The sequence below is a fragment of the Bemisia tabaci genome, chromosome 3 (assembly GCF_918797505.1).
Source record: "Bemisia tabaci chromosome 3, PGI_BMITA_v3".
NCBI lineage: Eukaryota > Metazoa > Arthropoda > Insecta > Hemiptera > Aleyrodidae > Bemisia > Bemisia tabaci.
In genome coordinates this window covers 30,106,859-30,122,103 of record NC_092795.1, presented here as the reverse complement: position 1 = coordinate 30,122,103, position 15,245 = coordinate 30,106,859, and the positions used below count along the sequence as shown (strand labels likewise).

Genomic DNA, 15,245 nt, shown 5'->3' with positions numbered 1-15,245 from the left:
TTGAGGTTCTAAAAGTGGTATCATTGGTTTCCTCGTAGAATATTCTCCTAGAGGCACCTCTTAAAATTTAAAATGAGACGAAATAAACATAAAAATTTGCAGTTTTGGTCAAACATCTCTCCGACCTCACTTATTAATTGGCTCGATCCACTGTGCGGTAATCCGATAAAGGGTGAGCTCTCGACCCTCCCTCGGTGGTTGAGGCCGCGCAACATGGGTGGTAGCGTATTGTTGAGTCTGAAAAAACTGGAGGCGCGCCTTCAATTTTTCCGTTTGCAATACGGACAACTTTCAAACACGAATAATTGTATCACTTGAATCTAGGCGTTATCGTGAAACTCACCTTGAATTAATAGCACTGCCCGATCTAATTTTGCGCTCTACACGTGGGCAGTGTTTACCGGAGGGGAAACAAAATATATTTTCCAAAAAGTAAAGTCCAAAAAAGAGTTCGTTTAGAAGCTTATTATCGTTGGCCAAAAGCAATCCAAATGAATTTAATATGCAACAAATAATCTGAGATTTGTATTTTAATTGAGGGGAATTTATCTTTGTATCCCAAGCTCAAACTCAATATGTGAATTGCACTCAATTCAAATGATGTCTAGGGTGATGAGTGAAATTCATTTATAAATTAATTTCTTTAATTTTCCATCATATTCAGCAAGTAATATGTAGCATTTTGACATACGGAAACATTAATCATCCTCGATTTCGGCTCTTGCGAATTTCTCACAATTAATTTTCCACAGAGAATTATTGAATTTAGTTTTCTTTGCCTGTACAGAATATTCGGTGAGTATTTTAACATGTTCATTCCTTCATTCTCAGCTAGTACCACGAAATTGTAGAGGACACTTTGAAACAGTGTAATTGAGATATGTTCTTCTTTATCAGCAGTTTATCGAAAATTCCTTGAAATTTTCGAAGTAATACTTGCACTTTCGAATGATAAAAATGCTCATGTGCATGGAGCATGTGAAACTTTGCAACATCGCACTGCAATAGGATTTCATTTGATCGACCACGCTCAATTCGAACGGAGTAGAGTACCTTTAGAGGGAGAGTATGGACGACTCGAAAATTTGGAGGTTAGGTTTGATCAGGTCATGTAGCTCTTAGGGCCCAAAAAGGCAGCCAAACTATGATCTCAAATTATTTGTACTAATTCAAACTCCGATCGAGAGTAGTTACACTGATCAAAAATTATAAAAGAACGTATAAAACTTTGATTTCACATACATTTTCTTAGTTTAAAATTTCTAATCCTCAAAAACGCTTATTTACAATGCTATTGATTCATACTTAAAATGCAAAGGTTGGCAGCGGCACTTTTCGAGGGATTTTTGTTTTTTCACGTTGTCGCTCTTCCGGACCCTGAGAGCTACATAAATCGAGTTGTCCATACTCTCCCTATAAAGGTACTCTAGGACGGAGTAATTCGAAAGAACCCGAGCACCGATGGGAATTCAAGAGTTGGCAACACTTGAAAGTCAGCGTGAAGCGGCAAGTAAACACTATTTAAAATGCAAGGACTCGATTATGCGATTCGGATCCACTCTCAGTTGAATCCGTCGTTGCTAAAACCTAACAATTTCATTATCTGACGATACCTCAGCTCCGTAAGAGTGCGTGTAGCTCACAGCTAATCAGATTAAGGACATGCTTGGTTTCAGCATCGCCGATTCAGTTTACTCAACAGATTATTCTCTTTCCACTGCAAGATCTGCCCTTAAAACCGGTGTCCGTCCTTATCACAGCACACTTAAAAATTCATTCGACTGAAAGACGACTTTACTAGAGGATCGCTTTTGGAGATTTGCTCACGTTGTACGCTCCTACAAAAAATACGAGTCATTGTCATCTTGTGGTTGCAAATGCAGCCAGTGATTATTGAAATTGATAGACAAAGGGGAAATGGAGTGAACCGGGTGGTTGTTATAGACTAAGAAGGGAAATGATGAACTAACTATTGACTAGATACAAGGTCTCCATCGTGGGTTCCTGTTAGTTAGTCTATTTGACAAAGAATGGAGGATCGTTTCAATAAAATTTTCCGGTCAGACGCCTCTGAGCCCGTTTTCTCAAAACTTCATCTTTGCTCTTACTGCTCTCCTCGCTATCGCGGCAGTATGGGATCCGGTGGCGTGCCGTGGTTTGCGATATATCGATCGATCCACCATGTAAACCTATGGAAAAATATCGATATTCATAGTGTTCGCAATGAACACCTAAATAACAGGGTGTCTACGAAAACAGACTGACCAGAAATCAGAACTTACTCAGTACATTCCCAAGATATTCAGTGCCTCTTCAACAGAAAAATTCAGTACTTTTTCAGTACCTCCAATAATTGACGAAATTCGAAAAATTTCAATTCCTCGCTCAAATTGCGACAAAAATGACAAAAAACGGAAAAAAAATCCGGATCTTTGGGCGGAGTTTCCGCACTTCATCAGTACTTCCGGACCGCCCTTAAAAAATCAGTGCTATTTCCGGACTTTCCGGAAATTCCGGACTTGTAGACACCCTGAAATTCTTTACGATAGCTTCAAATGGGGAAAGATCGAGAATCGATCATTCACGCCTCGATACAGATGGGATCAGAGTTTTCCGGAAAACAGATTTTCCCAATTGCGGCACAGCGCGGCATCTGGCGTTCTTGTCGTCGACGGTCGGGTGGGAGCGCGGCTGGAGGAATATCTGGCCGGGAGGAAAACAAACACAGGATCCTCGGGATCCGCTCAGCTTGAAAAATTTGAAACGGAGAGTGTCACATTTCCTATGCAAATCCGATGGACGCCTCCGCGAGTTCCTTCTCGTCCGTTCGCGTTTCCTCGTTCTATCCACGAATGACGAGATCCTGCTTCCGGGCCAGGCTCCCACATTCCATCCAACTTCCTCAACTCTTTTCTCTGACGTTAGCGAGCTGATTTTTTTAATCGAAACACAAAACTATAGAAAAACAAAACGAAGGGAAAATAGAGCGATCCTGTCGGTGGAAGTGCGTAGTTGAAATGGATGAAGATGGTACGTAACGGCTAACTAAGGGCATCCGACGCACAGTGGATCGAGTCAATCAGAGAGGTCGGACATCAAATTTTTGACGAAGACTGAAAATTTTGATGTTTATTTCGTCACATTTTATATTTTGAGGGGTGCTTCTCATAGGTATCACAAGGAGACCAATGGAACCACTTCTAAAACCTCAAAATTTTGTGTAAACGGAGTTTTAAGCTTTTAAAGTTTCCAAATTTTGCCCGACCTCTCCAGTTAACTCGATCGACTGTGCGAATAGGGACCCTACGGTTGATCCATTATTTTCACCCTCAGTCTGTAACAACCACAAAGAGAGAAATGTCAACACAAAAGTTTGGTTTGTATTTCACCTCCAATGTTAATGAAAAGTAACACAAGAACACAAATATTTTTATCAGTGCACCTGTTTCAACCTACAGGATCGCTTCATTATCCTCTTGTCTTATTTGTCGTAGATTTGTATACCAACGTCAATAATCAGCCCGCAGAGTCATTATTCAAATCAATAAAATGTCCGTTTAAACTAAGCGATGCAGCAAACGGAATCGCTTGAATTGAGCGGAGTCGGTCAAACCCCTTCAAGTGGCCAGATAGGCAATCTCGCAGGCATAGGAGCACGAATAGTTATCTCCTGACGCCTGCTGGTTGAAATTTGGTGTTATACCATGAGACAAGACAAGATGACGAGGAATGGAGTTATGTTTTAGACCGGCTTTGTGAGTCGTCTTCTCTTCACCTACATTTCAACGTTGCAAAATTTCTTCCCGGAAAACTTTCACCACGGAACCGTCGGGCGTTTCGGACTAGACGAATTTTTCCTCTGATTCTTTGCAAGTATCTGCGAAATGTTAGATAGAAATTTGACAGTCATATTCCCTTCAATATGAAATTAATTTGAGTCAACATTACGATTAAGTTAAGTTTCTTCGTTTGGGAAACGACAAATCGAGATACGCCTTTAAGTTCGGTTCGAGGAACCGAATGTCGTCGTTCAGAGGAAAAAGAACAGTTCTTTTATAGAGAAAGAGGGTAAGGAAACTGGATCCCATTGAGACAATTATTAGGAACAAAAAATATGGCCGCCATGGTGTGATGTCAAACTTTGACGACTGCATTTTGCAGTAAGGAAATAAAATTTTTGGACATACTCATTTGAAAAACAACGTATATGCCATTTGGTTTCAGACAGGTGCATGGATGAGCCAGAAGTAGGTTCACCATGTTACAAAATGCAGTACATATTAAACAGATTCTATCTTAGCAGAATGAGCAAGGAAACTGACTGGCTGATTAGTTGATGAATGGATAGAACGAATTTTTCCATGATCAAAATTTGGCTGCTTGGCAATTTAACGTTACATCGAAGAGGAGCTTCAAAATTCAAATAAAGTGCCGCAAAGTTTGGATGTAAGAATCAATCCTATACACCTAAAAAAAAGGTCATCTCCATTTTCTTTCAGAACACGTCATTTGGATAAACAGCTGAAAAAACCACGAAAAATAAACTACTCACAATCAGATCGAGCTAAATTCAAACTTTTCCCTCCCAGCTTTTTTCCACGCCGCGAAAAAAACTCACGCAAAACATTCAGTTTCGGTGTTGTGAGCGGCACTTTCAGTTGCTTCCGGGATTTGAGATTTAGCCCGCGGCTCTTTCCGGATTCCTGGTCATATTTCTACTGTTATTACGGAGGCATTTCCGCGCCAAAACTGAAGGAAAAAAGAGGAACAGGAGCCGAGATTCCAGCCCGTCAGGCAATATTTTACGATGAAATATCGGAGGAAAGGAGTCTGAGCTGTCGAACGTGTTCTCGCAAAAAGGGATGGACCGGAAAAAAACGTCTCTATCCTTGTTTCGCCGTTATTTCCGCCGCCTCGCATGGCACTTCCGAGAATAATCGTTTGCGCTGTTCGTCGAGAAAGGTCGAAAGGAGGAATCGTGGTTTCGTGGAATTTATGGAAATGCGCGAAATCGTCAACCGACATGGCGGCTCGAAGCTTTTTTTCTGTTGCTGCCCCGATTTGCATACTGCCCTCCTTGTCGTCAGATCGAACGAGTACAGAGACAAAATATTTTAGAGATTTAACACTCCCGGCAAAACAGAGGCAAAGTCCGATAAAAATTCGGTTCAGTTCCTCCGTTTCGAAGCAAGACAGCGATATCTACCTCACAGATTTGAAAAAATACGGTTAGAGTTTGGCAGTGCTGTAGCAAACTTGGGAAACAATTTTGCTTCAACGCTTTGAAATTTATTTAAATTACAAAAAATGACTTTGTTAATGCAATGTTCCCAGGGGTAACAAAAAGACAGATGATCATCGTGCGTTTTTAGTGTGCATCTGAAATCTCCTGACAGAGGAAAAAAGCTCATCCGCCTTCAGTTGGAAGGATTTGATCGGCAATGGCCTAACGACATCAAAGGTCTCTAATTTTCTTTGTTACATAATTTCTTATGCAGATAACTGAAAACAACACTGAAACTTGACATTTTTTGAGTGTATTAATCACAATCTAGGTTAAATTCATAGAAACTTTCAAAGCGTCTTGTTATTTGGTTCTCTGTTAAAAGAATAAATCATGAAAATAAATCAGGTGACGTGAAATTCAGTTAGGCTGATTTTATGTGCATTCTTCCAACCTCTACTCTACTGCCGTGCTAAAGAAAAACGCCGTATAAACCTTCAGGCGTTGCCAAAGTTCTTTAGATAATATACGAATTTTTAAAAAAAAATATATGAATATTTTTCCTCAGAATTTTCGAAAAATTTTGAATGCAATTCAATCTAAATACTCTGAAAATTTAAAGGGAAAATATTAATAACTTCCCTTAGAAATACGTGTTTTATCCGAGGAAATTTGGCAACTCTCGAATGTTCATACGGCGTTCTTCCTTAACACGGCAGTTTAGAGGCTTTGCTGTTTGGTGCAACCGTAGTTACGACCCATAAGGAAGGCAACTAAGAACACGTTTCGGATTTGATTGGTTCCATAATTGGCACAGCGCAGCCTCCTGATTTTCTGCTTCAAAACTCTGAGAGGTCTCGAAAACCACGCCTGATCGGGCATGCGGCCACGGCAGACTAACGAACTTACCGCCATCTAGTAAGCAATTATTGAAACAGCACCGCTGAAGTCCTGGCAAGGTAGTGTTACTATGAACGGATTGTGGTTTAACGCAAAGGTCGTTTGGACATTAAGATAAACGTGCTAAGGAAAAACACCGTATGGACATTAGGAAATTGCAAAATTTTCCCCGATAGTATTTATTTTGAAGAAAAGTTATGGATACTTGTGATTGTAGCAAATCAGCAAAATCACGCACATAGCGTGAAACATGGCAGCCAGATGGGAGCTTGTTGTCATAAACCGAGATATAGGTTATTCTAGTTCAATCATCGAGAGGTCCTCTGTTGGGAGACGATCCTGTGCTCACGCCAAATAACATCAAATAAAAACCTAAGAAGACTCACAAGATGAAAAATTTAAGGTTCTTAAACTTTAAAGTGTGGCCCTAAGGGAGCATTATCAACTAGAACACGTAATTTCTTTATTTCAAGTTTAGTCGCGCTCTTGGAGCATCCTCGATATATATCGACGGCGTAAGTTCACAACCACGTATCTCATGGTGTTTGAAATCTCCGCTCCTATTTTATTTTTGTAAAGGAGAACAAATCGACATCATTCCTTGAAGCTTTTGCAGAAGTTTCTTAGCACTAAGAAGAAAAATCACGGCAGTCTTAAAGAATTGCCGTGGAGTAGTTTTCCGTTTAAAAAATAAAGTATGACAGGAAGTCTGAGACGTCGCAAACCGAGTTATGTGATTGCCGACTCACACCGTCGATATACGTTTCACGCAGACCAGCGAGCAGCGACAGCTCTATGTTTGGTGCAATGCGCGAAGTATCCATGCAGACTTGTAGGCGCTAACATGCTTTGCGCGCCGCGCCGTCACAAACCGAGCTACGTGGTTGCGGAATTGCACCGTCAAGATGTCTTCGATTGATCTTGTGTAAAAACTGCGGACTTTGGTGCGAAACATGACAACATTGCACAGACTCGTGCTGGTTTCAGTGTCGCGCCATGGCCAAACATTGCGATGATGCGAAGCAAACTTCGCCTCGAAACTTTAATCAAATTTGTTTACTTGATCGCGAACTTTTTGCGAGGACGGTTCCGGCAACCCGAGGTAGGAACTATTACATTTGCCGCGAACGCTTTCCTCGCAAATCGGATGGAATGATTTTCACGGAAAGAAAAATAAAGCTTACACCGATCTGTTTCTGTTCCTTCGTGTTCGGATTCAACGTAGATCATCTTCTTGCCAAAAGTTTGGGAACAGCGGTTTTGAATTTGGCTCTTCCTTTGGATTTTGGGTTTTTGCAATGTTGAGAGCAAGTGAAGGAACTTCTGCTTTAGAGCTACCCGTTAAATTGCAATTGGGAAAATCAAGAACTTCATGCGAGTGCAAATATTGTAATTCTTTCACGCGCAGTGACGTTTTGAAAAATTGGAAACTTTTATGCAACTATTGGACAGCACACAAATTAAGTTAAACACGTTCTGTCTTAACATACGATCTTTAGGTTACGAAAAAAACGTCATTGTGTAAAGACCTGACCTCTTTTTTCTGGCAATGGAAGGCCCGAAAATCAGATAGCTTATTCTTTATGAGCAGGATCTCAAAATTTCATGTTAAAGAAAATCTTGAAATTTCATGTGAAATATTCCAAGAAATTTCAGAATTTTGAAAGATATTGAAAAATACCGGTTCCCTTTCATATTTCTCAAAATGTTAAAATAGTGACTTTCCTCTAGTTTTGTGTGTCTGAATGCGGGGCGCATACTCAAACCCCTGAAAAATATGAAATATTTCACCGCCTTGTGAAATTTCATAAAATATTTCAATGAAATTTCCAATCTTTCGTTTCTTTCTTACGTTTCATGCCACCCTGTTTATAAGTGAGGAGAATTGTAAATCACAGAAAACAAGAACTCAAAAATTGCATTAATGAGTTCAATTATACCTCACTATAACAGCACTATTGCAAATTTGATACCGATTATTCCACCAAAATTCCTTTCGACGGAAAAAAAATATCCTTGCTTCTTTATTTCTTTATGTGTGTCGAGCACCCCACGCCCACGCACGGTCTCCGATAGCGACACCGATACAATGTCCTTCGTGTGATACACAATTCAAAACCTAATTCTCAGTGCTTTTACGATCATAACAATAAACAAGTTTTCTCACAAGGAAAAAAAAACAGGAATAAAATATCAAGTGGTAAAATGGACAAGACATCAACTCACCAAGCCATAATCTTTTTGCTATATCCGGAGGAAAAATCATATGCAGTAGAGCAACATTAGTTTCTCGTTCCTTGTCAACGGCTAAATTGGCTTCCTCTATCGAACTTTTTAGTTTGTCCATCCGCCTCCTCAGTCCATCCTTTGAACACAAGACATAAAACAGACTTTTAAGGAAAATGCGATTATGAAAAAAGTTCGGAGAATTCCATGACAACAAGCGAAGAGGAAAAAAGACGTTCCAACGCAATTGCGTTGGAAAGCGCTTTTCTCATTGTCAGTGGCAGAAGGAGGTCATCTAGTTGTCCATACTTTTCCAGTCAAATAAAACATAAAAGAGAACCATAAAAAAAAAAAAAAAAAAAAAAAAAAAAAAAAAAAAAAAATTCTGCTTGGCGAGGGATCGAACCTCGCGCCCAAAAGGAGAAGTGCTTTTGGTATTGGCAAAGCCATATGAATGACAGCTGTCAAAATTATCGGACTGAAATATGTATCCTCAACATTGTCGAGAACGTAATTTTTTTATGATGCCTACTTATGTAACAAAGCTAAAGAAAAGAGGCTGAAGATTTAAAGAAAATGAGAAGAATCACACAATTGCAAGATGAGTTCTTGTATAATCAAGCATACGCAAAAACACCCGCTAATGAGTCTGCTGTACGCTAGAGATTTAGACGTGTGAATAGATTTTTGAGGGGCACAAAGATCACGTTGGTAACATTATAGAAGTCTGAAATCAACTCCTTAAGGCATAACAATTTGCGCAGTTTGGATCACGCTTCTTCAAATTGCGCGCGTCTGACTACCTGGTCAGTTTCCAGTCACCAAATCAAGAAGCAAAAAACGCTAACTCGCGGCAACTTTCGGTTGACGAAAACTGGCAATTCTAAACACAACATTTATCAACATTATCTGCAGGTCAATGAAATAGAGAAGATGGTGTGTTTGGGTATGAACCACTATCAAAGATCACGTTTTGCTTTTAAGCAAAACAAATGAATAACGAAAGCTATTTTTTTTACAGGAGAGTGCCTTTATTTCTTCCAAACTTTCGCTGATTTTTTTTGTAATCTTTAGGGAGAACATTCCCAACAGTTCTCTCGTAAAACTTAATTTTCGAGTAAAAATCTTCGTCTGAGAAATAACTTCATGAACTGTTTGATGCGACTCAAAAATTTCGGCGCAACACTCCTCGAAAACATTTCCCGTTTCCATCTCGCACGATTCCATTCGGATTTGAGGCTCTCATTCGGCGCACACCATTAGCTTGATCTCTGATCGGGAATAATTTACGAGACGGCCTCAGAGGGGCACAATAGGGGGATCCAGCCCCGCGCACCCCCTACCCGCTGCTTAATAAAAGTGGGTTAAGTAATTTATGTAAAGGATCAGCTTGTTCCGGCTCCAGTGGCCCGCTGCCGCCATTCTCTTGTCAGTTTAATTAATCAAGGAAAATGAGGAGCACTCTTCCCTTATTTACTACACATTCCTCTCCGCAGGATTTCATATTTTCCTCAAGGATGACCTACAATCAACGCACGGTCGCCTTGGATCATCTCCCGGTCGCCATTGCCGAAAGGTCTCGTTAAATGGCTCCGAGCGGACTGATTCAGAGGTTGCATCATTCCATGGAATCTCTTTTCGATGCCTTTACTATCAATAAATACACAAAGATGGCTCAAGTCGGGAATGCGGATGTCCAACGCAGCTTTTAAAAATATCCTATGATGATTCATTTTTTTAAAGGGAAACAACCCAAAATGTCTCCTTCAAATTTTCTGTAAACTGTTTAGGATGAATGAGGAAAATTCACAGAAAAATTTAGGACAGATTGGATTGCATTTTGCAAAAAGGAACCACTAGCATTGCAATGTTGCTAAGATTGTGCAACTTCTTTTGTCTTGGAGGGAAACCTGATTATCAATTCATAGTTTCTATTTTACTCGCTAAAAACTGTAAATTTAAGACAACAATTACCATCTAAATTTCATAGTTTTTCACGATTTCCGCAATTTTATTGCAAAACATTAAGTTGCACAATCTTAGCATCATTGCAATGCTAGTGGTTCCTTTTTGCAAAATGCAATCCAATTGTTGGTCAGTTTTTCTCTTAAAAAATAAAACAGAGGCAGTGAATTGCAACGTCGCACAGTCGGAGACACGCATTTTTTTCCTACTTTCTTCATCCATAAATTCATTGCATTTACGTTGTTACCTGGTAGAGAAACGATAAATTTTGACCCTGTGGATACCTAGCTATAACTCGGACCGGACTCAGACGAAATATGGAATGAATTAGGGAATTCAATGATTTGGAGGGAGGAGACGACTAGAAATCGTTATGTCTCGCCTAATGACGTTACTTACGAGCATGTAGCCAAATTTCGCTAAAAATCCCATTATAAAATACGAATTTTATGGGTTCGTGAATATTATTCTTCACTTTGTCAGAGAATTTATTTTGCAATTAGTTCTAAAATATCTGACAATTTCAGGGAAAAATATTCACAACTTTCTTGGAATGTTAATGATTTATCAGTAAAACAAAATAGGTATCAGTGTTCGAATGCTCATAAGTTTTTAGCAGCACGGTAGAATGACGTCCTTTCATTTTTGAGAGTTGAATAATTTAAGAATGTTCCCCGTTAAAGCTGAATTTAGAGTACATTGGGTTCGTACATTTACATCGTCACCACTCACAATCAGAGGTACGACCAAATATAAGTTTTTGCTTAGGGTCAATTCGAGAAAATTGAATCGACAAGAGGTTGGTTTACAACGTAAGGGTACAATAAATAAATTTTAAAGTTAGGTAACCCAAGTCCAGCGTACCACCGAAAATATTTCTTCCATCGAAGCCTTGCTGATCCATGATATTTTTTCGGCCGAAGTTTGACTTCATTTTTAGACTGACTTTAAAATGTAATCGTACACTCGTAAGGCATTGATATACGTCCTATCGCTCCGACTTTTTTTTTAAAAATAAATCCAGTATAAAACTTCTAATGTGTCATTAATCGAAGTGGTGTCCGCACACATCGCTTTAAACCTTGCTTATTGGATTCACCTTAGGTGTACTCACTCATTATTTAAAACAATTGTGCTTAACGACCATTAGTCTAATTACACTCTTTCTACGATTGAATCAAACCTGCTCGTACTTCATCAAAATGTGCACACCTAAGACCCGACTCATCGTGGAAAGGTGTGTTGCATTAGCATTGGCGCGCATACAAGGTAGCAGGAGAAATATGATGAAGTTATTTACTGCTGAGCCATTTTTAATTCTTTTAAGCCCGGGAGAGTCCAGGGATGAAAGGGGGGGGGGCAAGGGCCTTTTTACAGGGTCAGGGAGCTGGGAGCTAAAACGCACGCTGCTCTCTTGGAACTGCCTCGCCCAATTAGTAGCTTGTGCCACTAATTATTTTTGAGGGATTAAAGACCTTCCCTCGTGGGCCCTGAATGGGGCTCCTTTCGTCGACGCGCGTTCCCATCGCACTTGCCGTTTTTCATCATCTCCCACGTGCAAAGACGTAAGTTCATTTTGACGTGAGTTCCGAAACGCGTTGAGTTGGACGAATGTAAGAGCTCATCTCGAAAGTGCAGTTATGCCCTTCAGACGGAGGGGCGACGTTTTGTCCGCTCGTCTCGCGTCTACATCCCGGTTGACAGTGATTTACCCTCGTCGCGATCAAAAGGGACTCCGCATTAGTTCATAATGAGTAGAATTCAGACTCGGCGAGATTTCCTGCGCAAAGAAAATTCAAATTTGGAAGCGAATACGAATCATGCCCGGTGAAGACGAACCGTCTCATATGAGCCATTGCCAAAATTCTGCTCATATCTTAGTTATTACATGCACTGGAAAAAAAAAACACATTGGATCTAGAGTCCAAACTCTTGAAAACATCGACAAGAAAAAATACTCTTGATTCAATCAGATTTAAGTTTAAATCAAGAACCAAGCCTCTTAATTTGAGCGGATTTCCTTTTGATTTAAGCTTAAATCTGCTTGAATCAAGAGTCCTTTTTCTTGTAAATGTTTTCAAGAGTCTGGACTCTAGATCCAATGTGTGTTTTTTTTCCAGTGTGGGCGAACAGAGCGGCTGAATCTCTATCAGTCTGCATCAATTTTTGAAATTTTGGGCAGTTTCAATTATAAACATTCAATTTATGGGGGTTATTTTTTCGAAAATCCCGGCTTTTAAAAGCCAATAACTGGACAAAAAACGTCTGAAAAAAGTTCAAAATTATGATTAATTCATGATGATTAGAATTAATTAAGAAAATCGTCTGCAAAAAAGAAATTCTAGTTTAGACGTAGATACGGATCATATCGTAAAAATGAATCATCCCCTATTAAATGTTGCCAAATTTCCTCTCATATTTCACTTCTACCAGGGACGTCATGAGAGCTAAATTTTGGGAGAGGATGCATTTCCTACACGTAGGAGAAAGCGCAAAATTTCATCAAATCCATTGAAATTGACCGCAACGGACTAGATTCACATTACACCGAATCTGGAGGATGCGATTACCCCTCCCAACCTACGTCTTCTCTCCTTTTTTGAATAAATGAATACCTACCAACTTTATTTTTGACATGTTGCCCTTCTTGACCACCAAATGTTGCAAAAAATGGAACCACATGAAAGTGATAGATTATCCTTAAGCTGAGTTATATTAATTTGACTTTGAAGAAACTTCGGTATTCGTGATGAATTGCTTTGTTTATGTGGGTGTGTGTTCATGTGCAAAATTCAAAAACGTCAAAGTTAAACCACGTGAGTACACTACTTGAAACCCACAGAGAACGATCAGGCGAGAGTACCTGGTGAGAAAAATCCTCTTACAATTTATTTTCCTGTCGAATAAATTTTGCAAAAGCTTATATTGGATCGTAAATGAACCTCTTTGTCAAAGTGTCTCTCAACAAATCGAAATTAAACACTCTCCCCACACGAAGAGCCTGGAAGATGACCGGGATTTCTACAAAGAGCCTCAGCTTCAAGAACTTTTAAGCCGTAGTTCCTCTCGTTTATAACGATCTCCGGAGATCACGAGGTTCGGCGATTAGGTCTATTCGAAAAAAAGAGAAAAACGCTCGATCGTTGTTTAAGACGCTTCGTAGTGCCAAACTTGGCAAGCACCTCGCGAAGCCCACGTGGTTCGGACGTCAGTCTGTCAATCGGCGTTGGGACTCATTTTTCACGGCGGCCATTGAGCGTCGGAAGTGGGCTTTCGCTGTTTTTATTTTAACTCGTGACGTGAGCGTTTACGGACAGGGCTCGATTCATTGAGGCCATTGACAACCGCGATGCGAAGGGACGAGCAAACCGCCGAGCTGGACAATACCTTTTTGGGTTTGATTGCGTGAAAGCCCTTTATAACTTGAGTGATCCCCTCACGTGAGCCATGCAGGGTTTTGATTCTACACACTGGAAAAAAAGTTCAATCGTATGGAGCCGTGCAAGTATTACGTAACGCACTTTTCCCGATTTTTGACCCCCCCCCCCCTTTCAGTGGCGTGGCGTGAATTGCGATGTATCGATTGTTATGCCATTTAAACCTATAAAAAAGGATCGATAGACAGGGTGTTCGCAGCGAACACCTTAAAAATCGATTCTTTACCATGGGTTAAAATGGCATAACAATCGATACATCGCAATTCACGCCACGCCACTGCCTTTCCCCTTGTCGGTAATCCAGGATTGCGCGAAAAGTCTAAGAAAATATGTGAGGATTGCCTGAAAAAACCACAAGGATTGCGCGAATAGAAACCTCAACATCTGCTACAGGACACTGGTAAAAAAAACCTCTCGGACCAATGCCGCGGTGCATTGACTTAAGAGTGCAGTTTCTTGTCGCCGGATTTAAGAGTCTTGAACTCTTGTTTCAAGCGGATTTTGCATTGAAACAAGAGTCAGACTCTTAAATCCGGCGACAAGAAACTGCACTCTTGAACCAAGAGGTTTCTTTTACCAGTGGAATGCGCGAATGAAAATGAAGTTAATTTAAAATAAAAGGTTGGCAAAACAGGAAGCAGTTGGAAAATAGACGCATTTTTATGTTAACGCTAGTTTAGGTTAGTTTGTTGACAAGTCTTCCCTACTGACGATAAATGAGAAAAGATTGAATAATGGTCGTGGATAGAAAGAACTTCCCTAACTTTTCTCCGAAAAATTATTTGATCGAAAGAAACGAAGCAACGTTGGATTGCTCATACGGCGTCGTAATGAATGCCTTTTAAGCACCATTATTCGATGCTGTGATTATTCTAACGCGAGTTCAAATAATCGCGCCAAACACAGTGCGACCGGCGGTGTTAAACGTATATTAGCGCCTGTAAGACTTTAGGAATGCTTCAGAAGCGCTTCACGCATTGCGCCAAACAACAGGTCGGCGCAAAGCCCATATTAGCGCCTACAAGACTGCATGAATACTTCTCGCATTGCGCCAAATCCGTGCAGTCGGCCAGTTGGCGTGAAACGCATACTATCACCTACCCCACTTCCGTGCGTAATGTTACGCCTTAGGAGATGGAGAGGGTCTGACAGAGCTAGATGGAGTTTTCACCGTGCATGGCAGAGGAGGTAAAAAACGGGGAAGATTTAGACACTTCGTAGTCGAGATACTTTTGTGACTTTCCTCGTGGATGTATCATCCAGATAAACCGACCAACAGGGAAAAATCTCTCTTCGTCAACATGGCAACAATGATAAGCTGTCTTTCTGTGGGTCGTTTAGAATTGAAAACCGCGTTTAAATTAGCCCAGCGGAGGAAAGGACAGCGTACGAACCACACATCGGCTGAAATAAACAACGCAGAAGTTAACTCTGTGCTTTTTTTCTCCGTTTTTAGTTGGGATAATTCTATTAATATGGTAATTCGCCCAGCA

The 15,245-nt window shown here is 40.3% G+C and overlaps 1 protein-coding gene across 1 annotated transcript in view; it reads right to left on the bottom strand.

Moving 5' to 3' along the window:
* Gycalpha99B (guanylate cyclase 1 soluble subunit alpha 2) overlaps positions 1-15,245 on the bottom strand; it is a 308,541-nt gene that overhangs the window by 28,801 nt on the left and 264,495 nt on the right. The window contains exon 10 of the mRNA XM_019040394.2: positions 8,351-8,489. Coding sequence (XP_018895939.2) covers positions 8,351-8,489 — 139 coding nt within the window. The remainder of the gene's footprint in view (positions 1-8,350; positions 8,490-15,245) is intronic.